At 57.3% G+C, this 27,413-nt stretch overlaps 1 protein-coding gene across 6 annotated transcripts; it reads right to left on the bottom strand.

The window, feature by feature from the left end:
* Window positions 1-555: 555 nt before the first annotated feature.
* Window positions 556-27,413, bottom strand: HCFC1 (host cell factor C1). 6 transcript variants are annotated; one of them, XM_084870990.1, is made up of 26 exons: window positions 25,920-27,413; window positions 18,479-18,627; window positions 18,144-18,304; window positions 17,185-17,393; window positions 15,937-16,021; window positions 15,344-15,450; window positions 14,096-14,275; window positions 13,606-13,965; window positions 13,157-13,317; window positions 12,462-12,659; window positions 11,931-12,155; window positions 11,703-11,807; window positions 11,263-11,482; window positions 10,079-10,221; window positions 9,812-9,950; window positions 9,387-9,607; window positions 7,287-8,772; window positions 6,860-7,023; window positions 5,794-6,367; window positions 5,055-5,381; window positions 4,746-4,864; window positions 4,521-4,658; window positions 3,887-4,072; window positions 3,310-3,610; window positions 2,765-2,828; window positions 556-2,617 (listed from the first exon to the last, which is right to left on the bottom strand). In XM_084870990.1, the coding sequence occupies exons 1-26, from the start codon at window positions 26,110-26,112 to the stop codon at window positions 2,578-2,580; spliced, it is 6,255 nt and encodes a 2,084-aa protein (XP_084727116.1). In that variant the 5' UTR covers window positions 26,113-27,413; the 3' UTR covers window positions 556-2,577. The 6 variants fall into 6 exon arrangements, with proteins under 6 accessions (XP_084727116.1, XP_084727119.1, XP_084727117.1 ...); XM_084870993.1 differs by having other exon boundaries at window positions 5,055-5,378; window positions 5,794-6,238; XM_084870991.1 differs by having other exon boundaries at window positions 4,776-4,864; window positions 5,794-6,370; window positions 25,920-27,412.

Raw genomic sequence — 27,413 nt, 5'->3', positions numbered from 1 at the left:
CTTGTTTTGTCCTGAGCACCCTCTGACCCTGGCTATACCCTAGCAAAAGCACCCCACCCAACAGCAGGGCTATCACAGTTGGTTCTGCTGCTTCCTCTCTGGGGGTGCAGCACAGGGCACCTGGCAAGAGGATTCACTCTTGCAGTGCCAGACAGGGGAACCACCCATTGGGCGACAACAGCCAGGTAATTGATGTTCTGAGATCCTTTTGGGGGTCCTGGGCCCCTGGTGGAAGGACCTCCGGCTAAGCCCTCCCCAACTGGCAGCTAAGTGTCCTGCCCAGCCTTTGCCCCAGCCCCCTAGTTGGGAGAGGTGATCTGGTCCCAAGAGTTGGTAGTAACTACTATGGGACCTTCTGCTGAGACAATCTGGTCCTATCCAAGGTCAAGGGCCATGGTGGAACCTTGAAATGTGTGAGGCAATTGGGAAGCAGAATCCCACTCACACAAAGTCCCTGCAAAAGGGCTCCTTGGGGATTTGAACTTGGGAGTCCCACCTCCCCACCCCTGGTCCCCTCCCAATGGGAGTCCCAGACACACTGAAGACAGCAGGTGGTTATTTCAAAAAAGGTCTTTTAATTGTTCAAAATAGCACAAAACGACATTGCACTATGGTAATATTGAGTCACGGGGGTTACTCTACAATAGAACGGGCGTACTGTTCTTAGAAACGAGAAATCAAAGGGCGCTTGGGACGAGGGACAGGGAAACGATGAAACCAGGCGAATGGGCTCCAAGGTGACTAAACATGACATTTTCCACAGCGAAATATACTATAATACAACAACCAGAGGCCCCAGAAAGGAGCCAGGCGGTGGGGGCATGGGGGGGCAGTCATCAGCTACAGCTGGTCTCCACTGCAGACTGGGGTTGGGAGGAGGCGCCTGCAGTCGGGCAGCTCACCTAGTGTGACTGGCTTGCAAACCTTGCTCCTTACCAGAAAGCTGGCTCAGTAGCCACTCTGAGCAGCGGCCTAAGCCCGAGGCCCCATAGGACTGACTACACAGCCTTGGGACAGTGCTGCACATTCATAGACATGATAGCCAGTGCTGTCAACCCACACGCATGCCCTCTGACTGCCTGAAAGGTTCCCCTTCATGCCTACCCCACCCTTCCCCTTACTAAGTTGCTTGTGGAGTGGAAGTGGGTGGCTGCAGGAAGCGGTAATTTAATTGAGGGTGTCGGATACTCGAAGCCAGCTATGCCAAGGAGGGAGCCTGGGGGCGGGGGGCGGAGGGATGCTGTGAACCAGGATCAGGATGGTTGGCCCGGGCCTCTGGACTGTCCCCCTCAGAAACCTGACTCGAGGTTCCTGCACATTTTCAAGCTCAATCCTGTGGCGTGATGTGGAGCACTCGCCCGTGGAGAGTGACGTTTGACAGCTCACCCCTTCTTCATCCCGGAGGCTCGAGGACAGGCACGGGGGCAGAGGGCAGGGCCGGGAAGAGGAAATTGAGCTGCGCAGAAAACACCGGGTGCACGGGGGGAAGATTCCATGCCTCGTCTATCCTGGCTGCCCCCAGCTTTTCCTCCCGAAGGATGCCTGCGCCAAGGCTTAGCCAAGGAGAGAAGTTAACAACAACAACAAAAAAAATACACATTCTGTACACAACTAACAAAAAAGGGACAAAACCCCACACGCTAAGGCTAAAATTACAATAAAAATGTTGCCTTCAATTTAAACTTAAAAAAATACAACAAATGCAGCAGTTGGTGATGTGGCCCCTGGCTCCAACCCAGGGGGGCCGAAGCCAGGCTGGGGGGGGGTGGGGGTAGGGGGCTTCTGTAGGCCCCGCCGGGAGCCAGGTTTTCACAGAACACTGCTCAGCCCACCATGGGGCCCCTTCTCCCCCTTTCGGTTTCTTTCTTTCTTGTCCTCTCTTACATGGGAAGAGGGAAGGGAGGAGATGGGGGAGATAAAAAGGCCTCTGAGAAAAATGTGTAAGCTTCCCATGGGATCACGGGCAGAGATGGGCTGGGTTAAGTCAAGGGCGGGCTATTAGGTGGCGGGAAATGCAACGGGAACAAAATAAAATAAATCATACACACACACACACACCCAGCTCAGGCTGCCCCCACAAAGCCTCTCTTGCTCCTGGGAGCAGAAGTGGTGTAGGGGGGTTGAGGGGTGTCGTTCCCTGGCTTCAGTCCGCTGCCCCTCGGCCGCCTTCTCCAGCCAAGGGGAATCAATAGCAAGAGGCTCCCGGGTTGGCGGGGCGCGGGCCCCCACTGCTTTCGCATCTTTGCTTTAAAGTTTGTTTCCCTCCCTCGGGGTCTCTGGCCTTGGGGGCTCTCAGTCCCCACGGGAGGCCCGGAGAGGAGCAAGCGCACTGCTCTCACGGGCTCACGTTTCTTCCAGACCTGCCTCTGCTTCCTCCCAACAGCAACGGTTAAGATGTGCTTTCTTGAGATTATTTTCAAAACAGAGAAAAGGAGAGAGAATGGATGGTGGCCAGTAGCTTGGGAGGGTAAAGTGTAAGCGCTCAGGGGTGGGATGGCCCGGGAGGGCCCTGGTGGGTGGTGTTCCTGAAGCAGAGGTGGGGTCAGGAGAGGAATCGAGGTGCGAGCCAGCTGCCTCTCACTGGCCATCTGCCTTAGATTTCTTTGGAGCGGTTTTCCTGGGGAGATGGGAGGAAAAGGGAAAGAGAAAGTGGGCGTCAGCATGGCTCCTGACAACACTATAGGACTTGCAGTGGGGGTTCATACCCAGTTAAGCCCCCTCCATCATTTAAGAAGTGGAGCCCCCCACCCCGCAAAGGGCTTACATTTCGGGGGAGGACATGGGCCGCTTGCTGGCAGGCTTGGTGCCAGGGCTGTCTTTACTGGTTTCTGAAAGGAAAACGGAGCAGTGAGACACGGTAAGGTGGGTCCAGTAACTTCAGCCACACAACAGTCCGCAGGCGACCCACCCCTGACCCATCCCATCCCCTCCCTCAGCCTCTGGCCCTACAGGGGGACCAGCTGGCCTGCTGGATCGACGGCCCCTCCCTCTGGTGGGTACATTCCCCACGGTCCTGGCCACCTGTGTGCCACCCAAGATGGCCCTGGACTCAGGTTAGAGGCTCTCACTGTCCTCCCTGGTCAGCCTGGGGCCTCCACTCCCCACCCTTCTTGTCCTCTCCACACAGCTCACCTCAAACATCCCTGGGAAGCTTTCCCTGTACCTCCAGATGAGGCAAGGTGCCCCAGGGGACCCCCACAGCACCTTAGGCCCTCACCCACCCCGTCTGATGCTTGCCAGGGCTTCCACTCCCTAACCTGCCCCTCCGCAGAGCACGCCCAAGAAGCCTTAGAAATGAATGACACCCACCTTGCAACCACCTCACTTGGGTGGCCGGGCCATAGCCCTTCTCGTTGCGGGCGGCGATGCGGAAGATGATGGCAGGCTTGGTGGTGTAGTCAATGTGGGCGTTGGAGAGGCTGGATGATTGCACGAGGCAGGAGGGGCTGGGCCCGCAGTACACGCGCATGAAGGCCAGCTGGGCTGGGGTGGAGCTCTTGGTCTCACCGCCGGCCTGTGAGCTCTGGATAGCCAGGTACACCGAGTACTCAACGATCTTGCCGGAGGTCACAGAGGGCGGCTCCCAGGTGAGGTGAGCACCATCCGGACTCTAGAACCGAGGTAGCAGAGGTGAAGCGGTGCTGGGCTTCGGCCTTTGAGTTTATCCCGCACCCTGCCTGTGCTAGGCCACTGCACCACTCCCGGGGCTGACCACCCCCCGTCGCCACCACTCCTGTCACAGCAGGCTGCTGTCACAGGAGTTCAGGGAGCGCCAGAGATGGCTCATCTGCCTCCATCTAGAAGGAGCCTCATGTAATGGCTAAATGATCAGAGCCCGGCCAACACGGGCCAGTGGGTGAGCGTCGACCTACGAACCAGGACTCACTTTGCTGATTTTAATGGCACAGGGGGCCCCTGGGAAACCAGGCAGACACGTCTTAAAGGCCGAGATCTCACTGAAGGGCCCCCGGCCACAGGCGTTGATCCCAGCGACACGGAACTTGTAGGCTGTGCCAGGCTGCAGTTCATGCTTCTTCAGTTGGTTATAGTCCGGAAGAGTGCCCGAGTCATCCTGGGGAAGAGGCCGGGAAAACGGGAAGAGGGAGAGAGGAAAGTGGCGTCAACCCCACTATCAAGAGTAAGGTGACCAGATGTCCCGATTTTTAACAATTTGTCCCGCGGTATTTTAAAAAAAAGTCACGATTTTTTTGGGGGAAATTGTCAAAAATCGGGACTGTCCCGCTAAAAGCGGGATGTCTGGTCACCTTAGTCAAGAGGGCAGCTCTGGGGCCAGCAGACCAGTTTTTCCAACCTGGGGACCTGCAGGTCCATGTCGGGGAGAGGAAGCGAGAAAGAGGGCGAAAATGACAACCCCTTGCCAACAAGAAGGAACAGGGCAAAAGGACTGCTGCCCTCGGCTGGCTCCAGGCAGGGGGCTGTAGAAGGCCTCTCAGGGCCCTATACCAGCCTTATGGCCAGGACCCACCCACCTGAGGGCATCAACTCCCAGGGTCACTTACATCAGACGGGGCAGCATCATCTGGTGGCAGGAAATAGTGTGTCACCATGACATTAGTGCCCTTAATAACGCCCACATCAAACCACTGGTTCTCTTTCTTCACGGGGGCTTTGCTGGGCGGGGGTGGCAGGTCTGGCTTCTGGAATACAGAGAGGGAGGAGGTCAGGCCCTCGGCCTTTGGGGCCCAGAGGTAGTGACCCCCGAAGCCCCATCACTTGAGACTCACCACACCCAGGGACTCAATGCCATTGGCCACCTCAGTCAGGGTAGCGGCGGCCTGCAGCTTGGCGGGACTGGATCCCACGACTGGCTGGGGGGCCACAAACGTGTTGGAAGGAGCCAGGCCTGGGAGGAGAGAAGGTGTCAGTGGGAAAGAACCCAGAAACTCCGTTTCTGCATGGGGGCCCTTCCCTCAGACCAGGCCGCCCTCCCAGTCTGTGCAGGGGGGGGAGGGCACAGATAACCCCCAAAACCTCTCCCCAGTCCGCGGAGACCCTGGGGGACAGTGCACATGGCCACACGGGGATCTACTCACTCTCAGTGGCTGTGGAGGGCAGCAGGGCCACAGTGCTGGGCACGGCCCCGGCCAGCTCACTGAGGCAGTTGCCCTCGATGGTTGGGTCGTTGAGGCTATCGGCAGGGGCCAGGGCCTCCGTGGGCAGGTGGTGGTGCTGCTGCTGCTGGGCCTGTGCCTCCTGCAGCTGCTGCTGCTGCTGCACCAGGGCGGCCAGCTCTTGCTGCGTCAGCACGATGGGGATGGTGGTGGCCTGGCCCTCCTGGCCCTCAGCAGACAGGTGGCTCAGCTCCGCCTGGGTCACAGCTGCTGCCCCCTCGGACGTGTCCATGGCTTCCCCGGTGCCTGCTCCAGAGTGGAGAGAAATCCTCCTCAGCAGGGGCGCCAGCTAGGCGGAGCCCATCCCTGGCTTTCCAGTGTCGCCTCCTGAGCCCGCCTCCCGCCAAGCAACCGAAGCCCCGAAAGCCTGTCCCATCGGCCACGCTTCCTGGCCTACCTCTCCCCTGCCGTTCCACAAAGAACCTGCCCGCTTCCCGGGTGTCCAGCCGAGCCTAGCAGCTGCGCCCCCTCCTCCCCTTTATGTAGGCTCCGCTCCTCCCTAACAGGAAGCAGGCCTCCTCCTCTTCTCTTGGCTGCCCGTCAGCAGGGAGGTTCCAGAACCCTGTGTTCTCTCTCTTCCTGAGGGCTCATCCTCCTTTCGGGTCACTGGTGTGGACTTGACCTCACACGGAGGAGTGAACTCTCCGGCCCCAGCACCTACCCATGACAGCCTGCTGTGCGGCCTGCAACACCGCCTGGATGGCCAGGGCCTGGGCTTCCTCTGTGGCCGCAGCCTGGGCAGCCGCTTCGGCAGCGGCGGTCACTGCCAGCTCCTCGGGGGTGAGCCCCGTGACCATGAGGGTGGTAGTGCCCGCTTGGGCCTCAGCCATCAGCTCTTGGGGAAGTGACAACTGGTCTACTTCCGACTGGGTGGGCGCCGGTGGCTGGACCACCACAGTGGCCACCATGGCGGAGTTGGCAGACTCCTGGCCCGAAGCGGGGTCGCCTGTGCTGCTCAGATCCACAGCGGCCTGGAGCTCAGAGGTCTGTGAGGCTGACAGGACCTCGGCGGACTCCCCCATCATGGGGGTGGAGGCAGGCTGCAGGAGTTGCTGTGGCGGCAGCTGCTGGCGAGGCCCGGGGGAGGCCTGGAGCTCCTCTGGGGGCTGCAGGATGTCAACAGCAGAGAAGGGCATGTCAGAAGTTTCTGTGTTGGCTATGGTCACTGTTATCGTGGCCGGGATGGGGACTTCGGTGGTCAGAGCCCCTGGGGCAGTTTCGGTCACTGATGAGATCTTCTAGAAAGGGAGAGAAGCCCCTGTCAGAGGGGAGGAGAGGGAGGCCAGGACCAGGCACCCTTCATCTTTCTTTAGGGCCTGGATTCCCATTCGCCATGGACCGGCACAACCCCTCTAAACGGGCAGGGGTGGCAGGTCACTGAGCAGCAGGTGTCCAGCAATGGGAGAAGACACCTCTGAAACCTGCTGGCCAATGCTAACCCATCCTCAAGGAAGCCTCCCAGTCTAGTCAGAAAGGGGCACTCAAATGCCCCCCACCCTTGTTGCCCCTCTAGGCTATAGTGAACCGGCAAGCCATGGCACTGGGGGACCGGTGCCCTCTCGCCCTGTTGTGCCAGGAGGTTGCCCCTCTCATAATCTGGAGAAGGGGCCAGGAGCAGCATTGTGCGTGGTGCAAGAGTGACACCTGGTGTCCATCGCCGGAACAGCAAGGGCCGCAGATGCACTGGGCTGCAGGGAGGCAAAAGGGGACTTTCCTGGGGCTCTTACCGGCACCGAGGGGCCGGGGACTGGGGTGGACTGTGTCACGGTGGTCACAGCCCGCGTCAGCGTGGAGGACACAGTCGTCGTGATGGCACTGGAGCTGGTGATGTTCACACTGTCGCCCTGGGTGCTCTCCGCCTCTCCTTGGTCACTGGCAGCTGGTGGCGGATCTGAGGGGACAGGCACAGCTGGGTGACAGGCACTCAGCCAGCAGGGACGTAGAGATGAGGCTGGTTGCCAAGAGCCCAGGGGTCTCTACCCAGCTTTGCCACTAAAGGACAGTTGCCAGGACTCCGCCCCCCTCCCCCCAGGTAAACCGAGCCCCCCGGGATCTGGGGCTCTGGCTAGATAGATCTTTTACCCACCACGGCCCTCACTCTTCTAGCTTGGGCTCCAGGAGACCACTGACACCAGACTGGCCACCTGCACTCACCTTGGTTGGAGCTCATGTTGGAGGTGACAGTGGTGGCCGTGTGCGTGGTGCCTGTCTCGTGAGTCTCACAGGGGGGGTTGGAGCACACCCTCTGTGTTGGGAAAGGGGTCAGCAGCGAAGCGCTGGTCTGGGGAGCACTGGTGGGCGGTGCTGCCCCCTCCAACCCGGACTCCTGGGTCCTGAGGGGCGGGTTGCTGTCCGGGGCTGCGGCACCCACGCTGACTGACATGGTGGTGCCGGTGGAAGTGGTCTGGTGCGTCTCGCAGGGGCGGCTGGCGGGGGGCTGCTGCTGCTGCTGCTGTGCCCCCTCGGGCTGGCCTGCACCCACACCGGAGGTGGCGGTGGTGGGCGTATGGGTGGTGCCCGTCTCGTGGGTCTCGCACGGTGGGTTGGAGCAGACGCGCTGGGCGTTGCCTGCATTCGAGGTAGTGGCCGTGTTGGTGGTGCCCGTCTCGTGGGTCTCGCAGGGTGGGTTGGAGCAGACCTGGGTCACGGGGGCCGGGGAGCACAGCAGTGTCTCCAGGCCTGTCACAGTCACAGCGGCACTAGAAGAGCTCTCGCACGCAGGCGTGGGGGTCCCCCGCAGCTCACTGGACTCCCCAGCACCCATGCTGGAGCGGGCCGTGGTGGGGGTGTTGGTTGTGTGGGTGTGCTGTACCTCTGGCTGGCGCCCCATGGACACCAGCTGGCTTAGGTCGGTGACAGGGCTGTCCTTGCTGCTGGGGCCAAGCCTGACTTGGCCACTTGCAGGGGCCAGCTGCACGAAAGCAGGGCTGTCTGAGCGCGAGGCCCCGGTAGCCATCACAGTCATAGTGGTGTTGGTCGCGCTGGTCTGGCGAGTTTGGCATAAGGACTTGAAACTCACGGCTCCCTCCAGTTTCCCGGTGGGCACGGTGACCCGGATCACAGGGATGGTGGTGGTCGCGCAGGCGTGCCGGGTGCCTTGCTGCTGGCCGGCACCGATGCTCGACATGGCAGTGGTGGCGGTGCTGGTGGTACCCGTCTCGTGGGTCTCGCAGGGTGGGTTGGAGCAGCCGAGCTGCCCAGCCATGTTGGAGGTGGCAGTGGTGGCCGTGTTGGTGGTGCCCGTCTCGTGGGTCTCGCAGGGCGGGTTGGAGCAGACGCGAACCACACTGCCGTTCTGCTGCGCCACCGTGGAGGTCACGAGGGAAGCGGCTGCGTCGGGCCTGTCGCAGACGAACTGCACTTGGGTTGGCTGCGGGTGCCCTCCCATGTTAGCCACGACAGTGGTGGTGGCGGTGTTGGTGGTGCCCGTCTCGTGGGTCTCGCAGGGTGGGTTGGAGCACACCAGCGTCACGGTGCCTGGCTGCACGTCCCCCTGGCCAGAATCGGCGATGGTGACAGTGGCCGTGGGCTGCTCTGTGGTAGGCGAGGCCAGAATGGACACCGGAAGGTCGTGCACAGGCTGGGCCTCCACCCCGCTGGGTGCCGTGATCAGAGTCACCTGAGTAGGCTGAGAGACAGGCTAGAAAGACACCAGACGGGAAGAGTTAGTGCCCCACCTTCCCATGTTTGCCCCTCCCAGTGTCCTACAGTGTCCGCCACGCTAGCTGGGACCATAGACTCGTCTCCTGCTCACCCTCTCACCCCAAGACACCAACATGCTCAGGGACCAAGGAAGAGGCACTGAGGGCCTGGGAAGGTGCTGGGGGCAGCCGAGGAAGAGCCTGGGTGGGGCCAGCCCTGGTGGGGAAGGAACCCCATTGACCCCATAAATGCCAGCAACAGAGGCTTCACCAAGTCCAGGAATTAAGCTTAAGACACGAAGAGAAGGAAAATGCTATATGCGTGTGAACATATATGGTCCCATCTCCTATGCTATCATAAGAAAGAAAAATCTAGCATTCAAAACTATAAACCACTGAAATATGTCTCAACACAAAAGATTACTAGTGATGAAAAATTATGATTTGGCAACAGGGAACACATCCCATGGGTGCTACGTGCATGAGGAAGAAAGAGAACGTGGTGCACGCAAATGAGAGACTAGACACACTCAGGCTGGGCTCATGCACCCAACACTTATGGACAGGAACCCACAGCCCTCATGCACGTTCCCCCCGTCCCCACGTTCCCTACCTGCATCGTGATGGTGGGTGTGGTAAGACTTCCGGCCCCTGTCAACGTGGTCTGAGCAGCAGACACAGTGATGGCAGTGGGATTGATCACTTGGCTGGAGAGGGTGGCAATGGTGCCCAAGGTGGTGATGGGTGTGGCCAGGGAGGCACTGGTACTGTGGCCTCCAGCTCCCGCGAGGCTGGTAGAAACGGTGCCCGTCATAGTGCCTAAGGTTGTGACGCCTAAAGGCAGAGAGGCAGGAGGGAGATGAAGCCTGCTGCTGGTACTTCCTTTCCAGCAGTTTCTCAACCTGGACGGGGCTGGGGGCACTGGAAAATCTAGAGTGCCCCCACCAGGAACAGAAGGCTCCAGAGAGATCACCTGCACCCTCCCCCAAGCCTCCGATGGGAGGTGGACCCAGGAGAATATGCAAAGCAGCTACCCACCTGTGGTGCCCTTCACAACCAGGGTGGTGACGGCCGGCTTGACTGCAGAGACGGTGACAGGGTTGACCAGGCGGACGCCCCCCATGGGCACGGTGCGAAGAATGGTACCTGGCTGTCCGGGAGCCCCCTTCAGCACCACCTAGAATGCCAGGGAAACCACCCCAGTATACTCAGAGATTGGCTGGATCTCATGCTGCCCCCTTCCCGGACCTTCAGGCCTGCTCAGGTCCTAGACTGAACAGTGGGGGTCAGCCAGGCACGCCTCACCTGGGTCACTCCTTGCTGCCCATGGCCAGTGGCAATTTTGGGGACAGCAGTGATGATTTTCGCAGGTGTTCCAGTTCCTGAAGTCATAACCTTGGTGGTGATAATGGTGATGGGGGACTTGATGCCAGGACTGCTTGTCACACCTACACAGGAGAGGGGTTTCAGGCTGGGTTCCTGAGGCCCCACCAGTGCCAGCTCCCACGTCCCATTTCCAATAGTTACTCTTTTTTTTTTTTAACATTTCTTTATTGACTTCGAAGAGGAAGGGAGAAGGATAGAGAGCTAGAAACATCAATGATGAGAGAGAATCATTGATCGGCTGCCTTCTGCACGCCCCCTACTGGGGATCGAGCCTGCAACCCGGGCCTATGCCCTTGGCTGGAATCGAACCTGGGACCATTCAGTCTGCAGGCTGCCGCTCTATCCACTGAGCCAAACCAACTAGGGCTCCAGGAGTTACTCTTAATGCCCCTCACTTAAAATGATGGAGTGCCGCCCTAGCTCAATGGCTAGAGCGGACTGAAGGGTCCCAGGTTCAATTACGGTCAAGGGCATGTACCTCAGTTGCCGGCTCAATAATCCCCAAGCCTGGTGGGGTGCGGGAAGCAACCAATAAATTGAAGTGTCTCTCACATCAATGTTTCTTTCTGTCTCTCCCCCTCCCTTCCACTTGCTTTAAAAATCAATGGGAAGCAGGGACCGGTTTGGCTCAGTGGATAGAGCGTCGGCCTGCGGACTGAAGGGTCCCGGGTTCGGTTCTAGTCAAGGGCATGTACCTTGGTTGCGGGCACATCTCCAGTGGGGGGTGTGCAAGAGGCAGCTGATCGATGATTCTCTCTCATTGATGTTTCTAACTCTCTGTCCCTCTCAATTCCTCTCTGTGTAGTCAATAAAATATATTTAAAAAAATAAAAAATAAAAAAAATAAAAAATAAAAATCAATGGGAAAATGTCCTCAGGTGAGGATTAACAAAAAGACCACCAAAACAATGAAGTGCCAATTAAAGCCACACTCTGATACCTCCCTACAAACCTTAAACAAAAGGCCAGGAGAGGGTGGAGAAGAGGGGGGGGGGGACACGACGACAAACAGAAACCAAGAGCACGGCAGAGCCTGGCTTCTATGCCTATCTGACATTAGCCTCCCGCCAGTTCATTGCCCATAAGCTGGGGGAGACCCCTACCTGTGGCACCCGCCTGGGTGATAATGGCAGACATGGGGATCGTCTTGATGATAGTGGTCGTGCCAGGCTTGGTGGTGCTGGGCGACACGCTGCTGATGCCCAGGATGGTGGGCTTACTCCCAGCCCCGCTGGCCTGCGTGGTAGTGATGATGGTGGTGGGCTTGCCATCTGCTGAGGTCACCAGCTTCAGGATGGTCCCGGCTGGCAGGGGCCCTTTGGTCTGCAAGGGGAAACAGGTGGACCGGCGTTACTGCAAGGACAGAAAGTCTAGCCTGGCTCCTCTCCACCATGGCCAAGCAGCTATAGGACTGTTCTGAAGATAGTGGGTCACAGGCCAAGCAGTCGGACTTTCTGAGCAACACGTGCTCGAGGGACCTTCTCTAGGCAGGGACGCAAGTTCTACTTGCTGGAGTTGCAGGGACTCGGCCCCACGCGCTCACCTGGATGATCTGAGTCACGGGGCCCGTAGATGCCTGGCCTGTGACGGCGGAAGTCTGAACTGGTTTAGTCTGGACCACTGACATCACTTTGCCCAGATTGGAAATCTAAACAGCAAAGGAGGGAGCAGAGTGTTATCTGGAGACCAATCAAGGGCACTGCCTGGCCTGGGGCTCTCCAGGGCACTGCCACAGCCTGGCAGCTGCCACATGCAGTGGGCTGCCACTCACCAGAGCACTGCCTCCTGGGACAGAGATGGGGCTCTTCACCAGGGTGATGGTCTTGGTGACCCCGCCCACAACTGTAGTCACCACCTGGGCTTGCTGGGCCACGGTCACAGTCCCGGACTTGTGCACCGTGATGATGGGCCGAGTGGATGTGTTGGCAGCGGAGGAGACTGATGTCCCCACCTGGGCAGCTGCAGTCTTCAGCATCCGAGTGGCTGGGTTGCTCACCTGGGGGCGGGGAGGAGAAAGATGGGTGATGGGTGGGATGTCCTGGCAGGCCTGTAGCTCAGGCTCATCTCCCCCGACTCCTCTTTCCCCTCTCCCCGAGACTGAACCACAGATCTAGCCTAAGGCTTCACATCCCTAAAACTGAAAGCTTAGTCCAGAGCCCATGGCACGCACCAATTACAGACCATCAGCCTCTGTGGGTTGGTCTAAATCCCTGGAGAAGTGACAACTGTCAGATCACATCACTGCTTAGGAGTCTCCAGCCCTATGGTTGTTGGTTCAGAACCAGGCCTGGAAGATGCTCACCATGACCGGCGAGGAGGCCACCTTGACAGTGGCTGGGAGGGTGGTAGTACCAGGTGTCACAGCCACAGTCTTGACGATGGTGGTGCCTGCTGGGACACTCAGCACCGTGGGAGCCGAGGAAGGAGGGATCTTCTGGGTGGCGGCGGCTGCAGCGGCCAGCGCAGCCATGCCGCTCATCTGTGGGTTGCTGCCGATCACCTGTGGTGGACACGAGCGTGTGAACCGGAGCACTGGGACCTAGGCACTCTAGCTCTCAGCTCCAGACTTCACCAGGGAGCCTCCTTCCTGCCCAGGCTCCTCGCAAACCTGGGTTCCTACCGCCAAGCAGGCAACGTGACCCCAAGGCAGGAGTTTGTCAGCAGCTCTGGATCTTCTCCAAAGTTAAGAGTCAGAGATAGCTCCCTCTCTTCATGGGCCCGGGGCAACCAACCCGCTTCCCCTTAGATTCTCCCCTCAGGTTTCAGAACAAGCAAGTCCACATTCAAAAGGCCCCTGGGATCAGACGGCAGGAGGTCCTTCTGAGGCATCGACTTGGTAATTAATATTAACTTGGCAATGCAAGCTCTTCGGTGCTTCACAGGTGAGAAAGGCCCAGGATGGATGGTGCTGGAGCTGGTGGGATTCTAACCCAGTCATCCTGCTGTCAATCACTGGGAGGTCCCGCCCCACCCAGCCATCTCACAATCGCGCCTCACCGTCCCCTGAGCACTCTGGGATGGCACAACCATTCGCACGCCTGCAGGAAGGGAGGTCACGGTGACAGGGGCTTTCCCGGCCTGGCTGGCGGGTCGCATGGTGACTAAGGGGGTTCCCGTTGTAGCCTGAGGACCAGTCACTTTGAGAACAGCAGGGACACCTGACGACAGAAGAGGTGGCCATCAGCAGAGCCCCCCAGCCCCTCTGTTGGGTCTTTCAGCATTTAGACATGAACTGCTAGTGCTTCGTGTCTGCTCTTTCCAAGCACCCTCAAAGTGACAGTTCCCACAGGAGGAACCGAGTTTGCCCCCCAACCCTTAACCCCACCACTCAATTGCAAGCCGGTACCGACAACTGCCAGGCATGCTTACTTGGCAGCCCTTACCCAGGAGCGCACTCTCATCCTGGTGGCCAGTCCCAGCCCTCAAGTGCTTGGCGCCCAGCTCACCTTGTGTCCTGGCTGCAGCGGGCACGGAAATCGAGCTCCCAGGCACCGGTGGCAACACCTGGATGGTGGTGGTGGTAGGGGGCGCGGCGGCAGCTTGGGGCAGGAGTGTGATGCCTACTTGGGTGAGCGGCTGCACAGCAGGTGCGGCTGCTGCGGGGGCAGGACTCTTGGGGGGGTTAGCAGGCACGGACGGGACTGGATTGGGTGTGGGGGAGGTGGCAGTAGCAGCCGTGGCAGGAATGTCATATTTCTGGAGCTGCAGAAGGTAACTGTCGGCGGTTGCCACTGCCCCCCAGCTCACCTCCAGGGAGTTGGTGTTTGCGCGTACCAGCTGTACCCGGGCTGGAGGCGGTGGCTTTTCTGCAAAAGGGTACAGCCAGGGCAGGGGGGAGGGGAAGACAGAGGCTTCAGGAGTGAGCATGGCAGGCCATGCTCTCAGGCTGAGCTCCACTGTAGAGGCCCTCGGGCTGCCTCTCCCCGTTGGCCTTACCTGTTTCCAGATACCAAAGGTCCTTGCAGCAGACCTGGTTGTTCCAGGCCTTTCGGTAGCCGTCACGCCCGCTCCATATGTACAGGCGGGTGTTGATGGCCACGGCACAATGGCCAGCTCGGGCTCGGGGGATATTGTCCTCCAGTGTGTCCATCAGGATGGTCTCCCAGGCCATGGTATCTGGGGAGAACGGGAGAACCCATAATCCCTATTGGCCCTTTGGCCTTTTGCTGGCAGGGATGGGGAATTAAAGCCAAGAAGGCATCAAAGATTATTAAGTTAGAAAAAAACACACCCGCCCCCCAGAACAACTCTGCTCGGCAAAGAGACCCTAACGAAGAAAATGAGAAGCCACAAACTACCCACTGAGAAAACTACTTGAAATACACAGAGGTTTCACATCTAACTACACAGGAGCCTATAGCAAGATACAGGCGAAGAGAACGCAAGTCATGAAAAGGCAGCGGATCTAAGAAAAATGTAGTACAATGTTCAACAGAAGAGAGGTGTGGATTCGATCTCAGTGCCTGCCCCAGCTGGGGCTCAAGGTGAACCGGGGCATGGGGCTGGCACAGGGCGAGATGTAATCGCTTATCAGACCTGGTGAAGAGCAAATGGTTCCACGGTCGCTAGGCACGGCTAGAGGAGTCTATGTGGGTACAGAGCAGCTTGGCAGCATCCCTTTGGCAGCAAAGGGATGCTGAGGTTGTTTACCCTTCAGATACACTTGCACGTGGAGAGTTCTAGACACACGGTGCAAGGATACTCACGGAGCGGCGTCTGCGCAAGTCCCGACCCCAGGAGAGCAATTCAAAAGAATGAGGACGCTTGGCATATGGGGACGGGATGGTCCCCGAGACGGAGTGAATGGAGGACAGGTGCAGCTCTGAGGAGAGCAGGCTGCCGTTTGGTTTCTAGAGGAACCTATAAGCATGCTGGGATACACAGACGAGTCCCTGCAGGGTGGAGGAGAACCTACCAAAGCGTCTGCGTCTGAGAAGCAGAACAGGAAGCTCTGCACCCTGAGTCTTTTGGACTTCCGGGTGTCGGACCTCGTGTAGGAAGAGCCCATTCAACCAATTCGAAGAGCAGGGTCCCTCCAAGCGCTCTGACCAGTGGCTACTGCTCATGGATTCTAGAAGCCTGAGCCTTAGTTTTCTCCCTGCACACCCCACACAGCTCCAGGGCCAAGGAGGGCCGGCTCCCCGCAGCCCTCCACAGGCCGCTCCGAGCCCCAGGAGGCCATACCCAGGTTGAGACAAGCCAGAGTGTTGGTGCACTTCCACTCCTTCTCGTGTGTGGCCACTTTGACGTCATCCATGACGAGAGGCACCCAGCCACCAAACACGTACATTCTGCGACGAGGGAGGGAAGAATAGGAGATGATTGTAGAGGAGGTGGCAACCTAGAGGCCACCTCTTCCATCCAGAAAGTTCTCTAGACACGTGGTCCCCTAGCTCTCCCCAGGAGAGCCGCCTAGGACACATGAAGCTCTCGATGTGGTCCTCTTCTGCTTGGTGGCTCAGCCCCCCCAAGAACTGTCACCTCCACTACCAGGAACCACCGCTCAGCTCAGCTCGGTCCCCATCATTCTTACTTTCACTTTGGGACCTCAGTATTGACAAAGGCACCCAGCTGCTAATTAATATGTGGAGAATCTAGAACAGTGTGTGCCCCTCTGCTCTGTCCTCTCGCGGCCCTCCAGGGTGGGGTGGTAATGAAAACACAGAGTTACTGAATGCCAGCCCAGCCAGTAAGAGGCCTTCTCAGGACAAAACTGCGAGCCCTTTGGGGCCGGGTAAGGGCCAGCGTGAAGGGAAAAGCAATGGCTAGCTACTCACTTGTTGCCTATGGTTGTAGCCGAGTGGAGACTTCGAGGAAGAGGGGCCACTCCGCTGAGACTGGGCTTATTCCAGGTCAGAGTCTCTGCAGAGCGGCGGAGAAAGGAGGGTTACCCACACGGGGTCAGAAATATGCTCCCTGACCCAGAGGAAGTTCCCTGGCCACGGGGAAGGCTTTGGAAAGTGGTGCCAACCCTGTCCAAGAATCCCATGCCTGGTCCCCCCTAGAGCCCAAGGGAGGCCCTTGGATCAGCTTCTGGCATTTCTCAAGCTGTGTTCGCCCATCCTGGCAACTGGCGTCTCTCAGATCTGCTATGAGCAGGCACTGCTCTCAAGGTTGGGGCAGGAGTGGGGAGTGCGCAAGACATGCCACTGGGCGTCCGACTCTCCAAAAAACGTGTTCATAGCCACACCACCTCTACTGCCTACAGTCTGAGTGTTGGGAAGCAGAGTGCTGCTGGGAGTTTCACTCATGAAAAAAAAAAAAAAGTGTTTCTAGCCCGGCTGGTGTGGCTTAATTGTTGCATATCGACTTATGAACCAGGAGGTCACAGTTTGATTCCCATTCAGGGCACATGCCCGGGTTGCGGGCTTGATCCCCAGTGTGGGGCGTGCAGGAGGCAGCTGATCAGTGATTCTCTCATCATTGATGTTTCTCTCTCCCTCCCTCTCCCTTCCTCTCTGAAACCAATAAAAACACATTAAAAAAAACACCACCACCACACTACTGTTTCCTTTGGGTACCCACACTGATCGAAATCTATCCTCCAAAACTACGTTGCCTTCTTCAGGTCAAAAACCCATACTTCTTTCTACCACTCCGGACACCCTTCCTGCTTCCCAACCTAAGTAGCCCCCAGAGGTCTCCCGGGCTCTTGAGACCCCTCTTAACTCGGACAGACCAGTGTGCAATGCTCCTAGTGCAGGCTGAGCACTGAGGAATCGGCAGGGACTAACGCTATCTAATCTAGACAATTCCATTTTGGAAAGGCCCTCACTTCCCCTGTTGATCTCCTATAAGCAGACCAACTCAGCCTTGTTCTTTCTGGGGAAAAAAAAAAAAAAAGATAAAGAAAAACTGCCACAATCTTGGGGCAGATACAATAACTCTGAACAGGGTACTGCCTGCTCCCATGACAAAAACCCAAGCAGGACACTCCTCCTCCTCCTCCCTGTGGACCCCACGCTGGCTGCACAGCAGACCAGCTTTGCTCTCAGGCCATTGGAGAAGCCACACCCCCATCTTACCAATATCTAGGGTCCAGAGGTCCCCCAGGCGGCAGCCGCTCATCCCTCCGTAGATGACCAGCTTGGACTTCTTGTTGTCTTTCTCCGTGTAGACCACAGCAGTGTGTGACTCCCGCGGTGGGGGCAGGACGCCGTAAGTGATGGGGATGTCCCAGGCCACCACTCCGGAGCCTGGCCGTAATTCCAGGATGTATAAGTCATTCAGGTACCTGGAGAAGAAACGTCAGCTATGGCAAACTCACCAGCTTCTCTGGGTGAATGGAGGCTTCCTTGGGAGACAAAGGGAGCTATAGTCACATGACCAAGTTCTTCTACCCTCATCCCCATTGGGGGGGGGGGGGGGGTTGCCAGAATCTCCTAAGGATGAACTTGAGGCCAAAAGGAGCAGCAAGACAGGGCATGCTGGGCCTGGTATTGCCTCCAAACTTCAGAAAGGCCACCAGCCATGGAAAAAAAAAAAAAAATAACCATCACTAACCCTACAGGCAGAAGTCTGGGAAAAGTGCTGGCTTTAAACTGGGTCCTAGGTGCCCAGCCGGCATAGCTCAGTGGCTGAGCATTGACCTATGGACCAGGAGGTCATGGTTCGATTCCCAAGCAGGGCACATGCCTGGGTTTCGGGCTCAATCCCCAGTGTGGGGTGTGCAGGAGGCAGCCGATGAATGACTCTCAACATTGATGTTTCTCTCTCTCTCCCCCCCTTTCTTCTCAGAAATCAGTATGTGTTTTAAGAAATAATAAACTGGGTCCAACGAGTAGGAACCAGCCCAAGGCTAGGGAGGTGTCTACCTCCTGGCCAGGCCCTTCTTCCCCAATACCACCTCTTCCAGGCTGGAGACCTCAGTGCCCAAAAGCTCCTTACAGGGCATCTAGTGCCACCCTCTCCTGGCACAAAGGAAACTTGGCATGGTGGGGCTGGCTGGCAGGTGGGATTCCACATGAAGAGGACACAGCCTCACCTCGGAATGTTGTTCTTGGGGTCCTCGCTATCGTTGGCCAAGCCCCCAAACAGGTAGCATTTGTTGCCCACAAGAGAGAAGCTGTGCCCAAGCCGAGGACACGGAGGGGGCCCGTTTTTGGGTGTCTTGGCTTTGAGCCTCTTCCACTCCCACCGACTTGCCTGCAAAATCAAGACTCGGTGATTGAGTTGGGGATGAGCCCGCCTCCTGAGCCCAAGTTATTTGTCATGTCAGGAGGAGCTGGCCACCCCCCTTCCCCCATCATTCTTTCCTCACTGCCCCCATCCCACCCCCACCCCCGCCACAACTGTAAGGAGCACATCAGGGGCCATTACCTGGAGCTCGTAGAGGTCATTGCTGTACTTCCCATACTCTACCATTCCACCAAACACCAGCAGGCGAGTCCCGTCACACACAAAGCCATAGGCTGCACAGCCAGGGGGGATGTCCCCTCTCACAGCTGGGATGAACCACTGGTTGGTTGCTGGTGAACAAAAGGAAGCAGATGTCAGAATGACTCGGGAGCGCCCAGAACCAGAGTCCTCGCTCCTGTTACTCCCCGAATCCACCGGCCTCAGAATATAGGCCCGAGAAAGGAGGGGCTGGGACAGCGCCTCTATTTCCAAGGCCGTGGCCCTTTCTCCTTTCATGCCGGCCCTCTACCTCAGCTCTCTTCTAAGCCTCTTGACTTCAGAGGTCCCCTCAAAACAGCCTGCGAGCACGCTGCTTCGCAGCGAGTTTGCCTTAAGAAGCCGGAAGTCACTGACCAAGATAATTCATCAGCTTCTGGGAACGTGGCCACCGACTTCCTTCCCCTACCGCTCAGTGGGTCATCAGAAAGAAACTTCTGACACCAGAATCCTCTCTCGGTGGCCCCAGGCTCCTCCTCCTAGGGGCCCACCACTGCACCTTTAGTGGCTGAAAGAGCAACTGGTACTGGCTGGTGTCCCCTCGTCCTTGCAGGTGCGGGGCACCCAAAGGAAGCCAATCAAGGCAGCCTGGGCTGTGGGAGTGGGGCGCAAGGCCACACAAGAACAATCTCTGCTGGGGTCTCCTGGGCAGTGGTCCACATCCACCATCTTCCCGTGCCACGCCCACACCCCTCCAGAACACCCTCAAAAGCCAGAGGTGGCAGCGGTAGCATGAGCTGTGGCACCTAATGGTCTCTGCCAGCCACAGAAGCCTCCCCCAAACTCATCACCTCTAGCTGGGGGCTCAGGAGGCCACCAAGATAGAGGGTGACACAGAAGCCAGGCAGCAGGGAACTCATGGACATGGACAACAGTGTGGTGATTGGCAGGGTAGAGGGAGATGGGTGGAGGTGAAGAGGGGATAAATGGTGATGGGGGGAAAAAGTCTGGCCAGCGTGGCTCAGTGGTTGAGCGTCAACCTATGAACCTGGAGGTAAATCATCAAACTGGGGGTCAGTCTCAACCCTTGCTTCCATGTTCCTAAATCTGTTTTGGTCAACGTGAGCACGCAAAGGGATTGGGATTTGGGTGTGAACGTAGCACCAACTGGGATCTGACTAGTATGGGGAGGGCCTTGGGAAGCCCCAGCTGCTTGCCGCTTCTTGGCCTTTCCGCTCATCAATGCAATTGGTCATTGACATAGCGCCCCCTCAAGGCCCAACATGTATCTTGCCCGGAAGGCCTGCCCTCATCTAAAAGCACAATTGCAAAAAACCACGGCAGAGAAAACTCAGAAGTATGAAGATTGCTCCGGGGGCAGCTGTGTATACAGAAAGTGAAACCAGAGCGATGTGACTATAGGGCCTACGCAAGTGATCCACCCTAAGGCAAGATCATTGTGGAGGCCAGACTCAGTGATTGGTGAAGGTAACCTAGCAGAATAATAGGCGCTGATCACAAATGCTCACTCTGATAATATCACCCCTGACTCTGAAGAGCCAGAACTCAAACCTGTGAGCACTGGCACCAATGTGTCTGCAGTTGGCTGCTAATCCCACCCAAGTCTGTAGGCAGAAATGTAATACTGACAAGTGGTCGCATCATTTGGGGCTTGTTGTATCCTAAATAAATTGAAGTCACCCTTGGGAATACAGTGATCTATGGTGTAGACCGGCGGTAGCCAACCTTTTGGGTTGGCGACGGCCAGTGTACACTGCCTTTGTCAGGTGCAGACCGAGCAACCACAGCCCTAGACACTACAGCTGGATTTCCTGATTTAAAAAATCTTGCCAAACTACCACCGTTTAAAGAAGACTGTGAACCTAGCCGGCATGGCTCAGTGGCTGAGCATCGATCTATGAATCTGGAGGTCACAGTTCCGTTCCCGGAGGTTGTGGGCTCGATCCCCGGGGGGGGGGGGGGGGGGGCATGCGAGAGGCAGCCGATCAGTAATTCTCTCTCATCACTGATGTTTCTATCTCTCTCTCCCCCTTCCTCTGTGAAATCAGTAAAAATATATTTTTAAAAAGGCTACAAAAGAAAGGGTAACTTCAGTTAAGAGCTAAGAACAAGCTGTGACATCAAGATAACATTTTGTCCTTGACCGCTGTCTTCTGAAAGGGCCAGTGTTTATGTCCTCCTGGAAGGTCACCCAATATTACAAGTTGATTTTATTTTGTAAAAAAAACGGAGCTAGAAACAAAGGTGCCAGATCTTCATTGTAACTGTCCCCTACTATTTATTTAAAATGTATTATTTTCCTATTCCTTGTATTTTCCTATTCCTTGTTCCTTTTTCCAGTAACTTACCGATTCAGCTTTCTTTTGTTATATAAAACGTTGGCTACAGATTTTACTTGCACAAAAGACTGCCCATGATAAGAAAGGACATATTGTTATGCATTTATATTTTGCCGTGTACTGAACTAAATAAAAATGACAGGGGAAAAAATAAAATGATAAATAAAAGCAGAGCTGGACCTCCTGAGACAGATACAGCCCTACCGCTCACTCCCCACCACCCAACTCTACAGGTTGGTTTGGAAGAGGCTGCCTGGCCTCTCCGTGGTTTAGCTGAGTCATGGGGACTTTAGGATGCCTAGCACCAATCCTCCTCTCCCCTCCTCTGCCATGTTCCTAGCAGAGGTGCAATGCCGTACTGCCTGCCATGCGCATGCGCCCAGACCCAGGTCCCGGCTCACTGCCTCTCTCTCATTGCTCGTGCACATACACACCAAGAAAAGCCAGCAGCTCCCCATGCTGAGGCAGACGGCCCTGCATGAATGGTCCCCGAAAGGGATCTCGTCTGAGTTAGTGGGATTAAAGCTGACAGAAATCTCTGAGACCATCTCAGCCGAAGTCCCTTAATTGATAAAGAAAAAGAACCCAGGAGGGGAAGTGACTTACCTGAGGTCACAGAGCAAAATGGACACAGACAAGAACCTCATCACTTAAAGGGATCGCTAGATGCCCACCTCAGGGCCCCATCAGCCACCTTTGCTCTCCTGGAACATCCTTGTGGCTATGGGGCTGGGACAAAGCTACATGGCAAATGGCATCAGCCTACCAGTTTCCCAAGACACTCATTACCGACCGACCCAGCTTCCAGACTAGAAGTAACCTGGGATGTCACAATGATCAGCACATTCTATGATGCCCAAGAGGTCCCGATCTCGTTCTAGAACATTCCAGGCAGGGCAGTGGTTCAGATACGAAGTTGTGAACTGCCTCTCTTCATTTCAGCCCCAGCCCCAGGGCGGCCCCTGAGATGGCACAAGCAAATGCCTCTTAAATATGACAGCTGCTCCTAGTCACCCCTTAATATTATCTCTAGCTCATCGAGTGGGGAGGGTTGTGCAACCCAATCTCTGGGTCTCTCCTTGATATGCTCTGGTTTGGTCCCGGCTCTCAGCTGGGAGGGGGCTTTGAGGAAGGGAGGCCGCCTGCACCTGGGACCCTTCGTGGGATGGCCAGAAATACGACTCCACCTTCTCTCTCCTCAACAAGCCTGAAACCCCAGCTTCTGCGTTTTATCAGTCCCCCCACCCCTTCCCATGCTGTGCCAACTCTGTATATAGTAGCTGCTGCCCCGTCAGCCTCTACGCACCACCACCACCCAGAGACCCAAACCCACACAGCAGGTAGACGGTCCAGCCGCACCAACTGCCTTTTTGTTCGCTGTCACGCGGAGGCACTTCCTGTGTGGCAGCCTCAGTGCCGGGAGGCACAGGGGAGATGGCTCGAGGACTCAGACTCCCAATCTACCGTGTTTCCCCGAAAATAAGACATCCTCCGAAAATAAGACCTAGCGCAACTTTGGGAGAAAAAAATTAATATAAGACACTGTCTTATTTTCGGGGAAACAGGGTAGTAGGGAAGCTGACATGTCCTCCTCCCACCATAGGAAGAGCAGCCAAGAAAGAGGTCTGCACTGAGCAGGGGCGATGATGGGGGGGGGGGGGGGGGCCTTCTCAGAAGAGGGGACCGTTGGAGCTAGGCCTCGAAGGGTGAACGGGATTTCCAGACAAATGAAACTAACAGGGCCAATCAGGAAGTGACTGCAAGAGCCATGTGAGGAGAGGGCCCCGGATGGAGGGGGAACAGATTTGAGACAATCTTGGTTCGGTGACTAATTAGCTACAGGGACAGGGGAACAGGGAGGCCTCTCCAGGGTGGTGGTCTCCATCTGTGAAGGGAGAGACAGCCTAACGGTCTCTGGAGAGATCTGTACTCCTGCCAAACTCTGAAAGCAGCTGGCAGGGTGACCCCGGACCTGTCACTTCCCTTCTTGGACCCCAATTTCCTCATGTGCAAAAACAAGGAAGTTTTACTAGATATTTTCCAAGGCTCCTTCCAGCTGCACCAGTTGGCAGACCTTAAAGAACCATTGAGGCCAGCCAGCCTTGGGTGGCTCCTTTGGCAACTGGCCATGTCCTCCCCTCACCAGGTCGCACCCCACCCTGTCAGCACCAGGTCTTCTGATTAATCCGCTTTGCTGGGCTGAAATGAAATTCCCCGAGGTCAAGGACGGCTACCCTAAGACCTCCCAAAAGCCAGTCAAGTGTCCCACAGCTGCTGTAGTGACTGTCGAAGAGGAAGAACACACACTTTCTCACACACCTGCCACTCCTCATTCTCCCTTGTCACACACTCCCCCCACCTCCCCACGTTGAGCTAACCAAACCAGCCTCCCACCTCCTGAATGCACCCTCTGGAGTCTTTTATCTTAGCAACAGGGATCTCTCCCAGCTCAGTGAGTCTCTGAGCTCTCATCCTGAAGAAGAAAAAGAGCAAGAGAGACCTCAGGACAATATGCTGACCTCGTTTAAAACAAAGGAAAGGTGCCCGGCCGGTGTGGCTCAATGGTTAAGCATCGATCTATGAACCCGGAGGTCACAGTTCGATTCCTGGTCAGGTCACATGCCTGGGTTGTGGGCTTGATCCCCAGTGTGGGACGTGCAGGAGGCAGCTGATCGATGATTCTCATTGTTGATGATTCTATCTCTCTCTCCCTTTCTGAAATTAATAAAAATGTATTTTGAAACGACAAAGGTAAGCAGGAGGGCAGCTGTGGAGGCAGCAGCCAAGGATGAGAGGCATCTGGGCCACCACTGGTGGGGAGGCAACAAGCAGCCCCATCTCCCCAGAGAACACAGGAACCTTGCAGCTACAGGAAAGACCAGAGATCTCTGCACCGTTGTTTGACCGTATCTGTCGGAGCATATACACTCAGGAATAGGGAAGGGAGTAGGGTCGCTGGTCGCTCTCCTGGGAGTCACCCAAGGAGTGGGCTAGGGCAGTTTGCAAAGCGCTCCCCTGGAAGAATCTGGAAGAATCGAGGCTGCAGCCCTTCTGGAGGGCTGGCTATGGCCGACTACCCACCATATCCTTCTAGGCTGGGGATGAATCCAGGCAGAAGCCTTGTCATAAACTAACGAACACGCAGAGGCCCCAGGAAGAAGTGGACTTTGGAGTTGAGCTGATGCTAATTAGGCCCCTGCCCTACTTTCTAAAATGGTATTTCCCTGCCAAGGAGCCTGCTCCGGGCCTTGGGAGAATCAAGTTGGTCCAAGGAGCTGAGGTTCTGCTCGGGGCAGCGGCCTCTCTAAAAACAGCCCTGCCCCTCAGTCTTACCTTACCGGGCTAATTGCTGCCACCAGCAGCTGTCTGAGCTGGCACGGAGCACCACCAACCAGCCTGGCCTCGCTGCTGGAGGCAACAGGTGCCGAGACCCGGAATGCGAAGGGTCACTGCAACCCACCAGCCTTTGAAAGTCAAACTAGGTAGGTTGGGGGCATCCGCCTACAAGGTTCAGAGAAAACTGCACTCTGCCTGGGGGGGAGGGGGAAGCACCCAACCAAGAACCCAGCTCGAACCGTTGCCACTCCAATCAACTTCTCCCTCCGCCTGCCAGCTCTCCACCCCAGGGCAACCTCAAAGCTGGAAGGGGTGCCCCAACCCCAGGACCCCGGACTTCCAGAGCCTGGGGAAGGATGGATCTGGAGCACCAGATGTTCTGCTAGATATGCTAGCAAGACGGAAAGAGCTGGTACATGGCCCCTGGCCGTGTCCCACCAGAACCCCTGTGGCTGCAGAGGAGAGCTCCCTAAAAGATACTGTCTGATGCAGGGGACGGGGGCTTTCTCCTGCCCATCCAGGCCTTGGTCCCTCAGGCTCTCACCCAGAGCACAACAGACACAGGCCCAATGTTCCCAGTGCCTTAAGCCCCTCCTTACGAGCAAGGGGAGGTACTACGGGCCGGCAGCCATTCAACAGCCCACTCAGAATGAGGCAATAGGTGTGCAAACCGGGCCAAGTGGCCGCCGTGGGGAGGGGGCTGCAGGAGGATGCAGCCAGGCCTTAGAGCCCTAGCAAGGACAGCAGGCAAAAGGCTGATAGCCAGCCACAGGCCAGCATACCTACAGACAGAAGCCCAGTCCGCGTTCTTTCAACCACCCAATCCCGCTCTTTCTCCCCCCTACCCCCCCCCCCCCCCCCCGCGCCCAATAAAACTAGGCCTTGGGTTCGGGGGAGGCATGAACATGGACAGGTAACCTCTTCCAACCTCAGGCAGAGGAGAGTCAGGTGAGGGGCCACCTAAGCCCGCTGTGGGATCACTGGAATTCACCTCTTATCTCCGAGGATCAAGAAAACCGGTCATTTGAAGAGAAACATCGCAGAAGTGAATGCCAAGAGAGGGAGGCGGCAATGCTGCCTGATCTGTGCTTGCCCGAGGCTCCTGCACCATCTCTGGGAGGTTACCCGCCAAGCACACAAGCCCCCCGACCCCCACCCCCCGCCCCCGCCCAAATCGGGACTGGGCTGCTGGAGTCTGCCCCTTTTCTCGAGACAGAACTCATCTGTAATCTAGAAGTTGTCATCTCTCCCGAATGAGCACTAGCGATGAATAGCTGAGCAGGCGCAGGAGGAAGGAGGGAAGGAGGGAGGGAGGGAGGGAGGGAAGGAGGGGGTGGGAATCAGCCTGCACCAAGGGACGCATCCGCCAGCCCGCTCGCCCGGGTAACGGTGTATGTCTGAAGTCACCACCACTGGCGACGCCCCCGCACCAGCCGGACTAGACGGTTCCTCTTCAATAATGAAAGCGCCCCTCAAACACGAGTCAGGGGGTGTCAGGACGGAGGAAAAGGCAGAGCAACGAGGCAGAGCAAAGGGTTATGGAGGGAAGAAAGCAGGATCGGCGTGGAAGGAGGAGAGGAATGGGAGAAGGGGGAGAAAAAGGAGGGGAGGAGAGAGAAGAGAGGCGAGGGAAGTGATGGATGGAGGGAAGGAGAGGAGATGGAGGGAAAAAGGGAGGGAATAGATGGAAGGAGGGAAAGATCCCAGGACCCGGCGGGCTTTGCACTCACCCGTGTTGTACACGTGCAGTTCGTCCACTATCCCTTCGTTGCCACCGCCGAACACCACGATGAGCTCCTTGATGGCCACGGCGCGGTGGCCGTGACGGGGTCGGGGCACTGGACCCGACCAGCCTACCACTCTCTTCCAGCGGGGCTGCAGGAGCACCGCTGGAGAGTTGGCGGGCGACACGGCCGAAGCCATAATTCCGAGAAAGGGAGCGATGGGGGAAAGTCACAACGCGGGAAAGGAGCCCCCCAACACCTCCCACACACCCCCTTTAGTCTAAGGCAGCTCTCTCGGAGAAGCAGTTCCTCACACAGCGGTGGACGGCTCCATGGAGGCCGCCATCTTAACTACCCTCCTTCCCTTCGGCTCTTTTCCTTCTTCTCTTCCACCCGACTCTTCAAAAGCGTCCCGAAGCTGTAGAGCGGCTAGGCCCGAGAAGCTTGAGGCATACGAGTCCAGCCGCTCTGACTACTTGCCCGGGTGCTCCTGCTTATAAGCCCGGGCGGGAGGACCTGGGAGCCGCCATCTTGAGCCGCCTCTCTCTCCTCCCTTCCTCAGTCGTAGCCCACACCCGCCGGAAATGGCGGAGCCCCGGCCCGGTTCCCACACCCCCCAAGTCCCCCGCACTGGCCGGCTTCCGGGGCGGGTGGATAGGAGCCACCAGCGCCGCGGTTGTCCCAGCCCCGCCGGCGCTCAGACCACAATTGTGGGAGCCGCCATCTTGAGACCGTCCCGCTTCCCCGCCCAGCGCTTAGTGAAGCCGCCGCTCCCCACACAGTCTCGACACTCGTAAGGAAGAGAGGCGCGCCGGAGGCCAGTGGAATGAGCTGGAATTCTCAGGAAATGCTCAGACCCTAGCAGTTCGTACGGCTTGTGAGGTCTTGAACCTCTCCCGTCAGTTCGCCTCAGCTGCTCAGGCTGCGCCGGCCGCCCTGGGAGCCGCCATCTTGAGATTAGCTCCCCCTTCTCCCCTATTCTCTTCTTCCTGGGTCAGTTCTTCCACTGCAAACAAAACGCAAGGCAGCGTCGGATCCTCGATTCCCACCTTATGACTCCTTCCCACAGGAGCCGCTTCAAAGAGCCAGGTTAGGCCGTGAAGTGGCAACTGTACGGCACGCGGAGCGGTAACGGCAGGGTGCTCATGCCTCCTCCCTGGGAGCCGCCATCTTGTGTGAAGAAGTAACAACTAAACATGGCGGCTGCGACGGTCGGGCGAGGGGGCGGGGTCGGGTGACGTCACAACCCCCTCCCGCCTTCGCGCCGCTTCGCCTCTTAAAGGAGCCCCCGCTTTGCCCCGAGGCAAAGGCCTGGGGTCCCTGCGCGCTTATCTCGGGCTTAGGCCGCGCCCGAGTCAGGCGCGGGTGCGCCCATCCCCGCGGTACCCTTCGGCGCTCTTCCACGCCTCCGCCGTGGGAGCCGCCATCTTGCCACTTCCCCTCGCCCGGCTGTCCGCGGGCGTCAATAGCGACTTTCAGCACAAAACAAAGATGGCGGCT

This window comes from Pipistrellus hanaki (assembly GCF_964339955.1).
Source record: "Pipistrellus hanaki genome assembly, chromosome: X".
NCBI classification, from domain to species: domain Eukaryota; kingdom Metazoa; phylum Chordata; class Mammalia; order Chiroptera; family Vespertilionidae; genus Pipistrellus; species Pipistrellus hanaki.
Note: the sequence above shows the minus strand (reverse complement) of the source record. Positions and strands in the feature narration are given on the sequence as shown.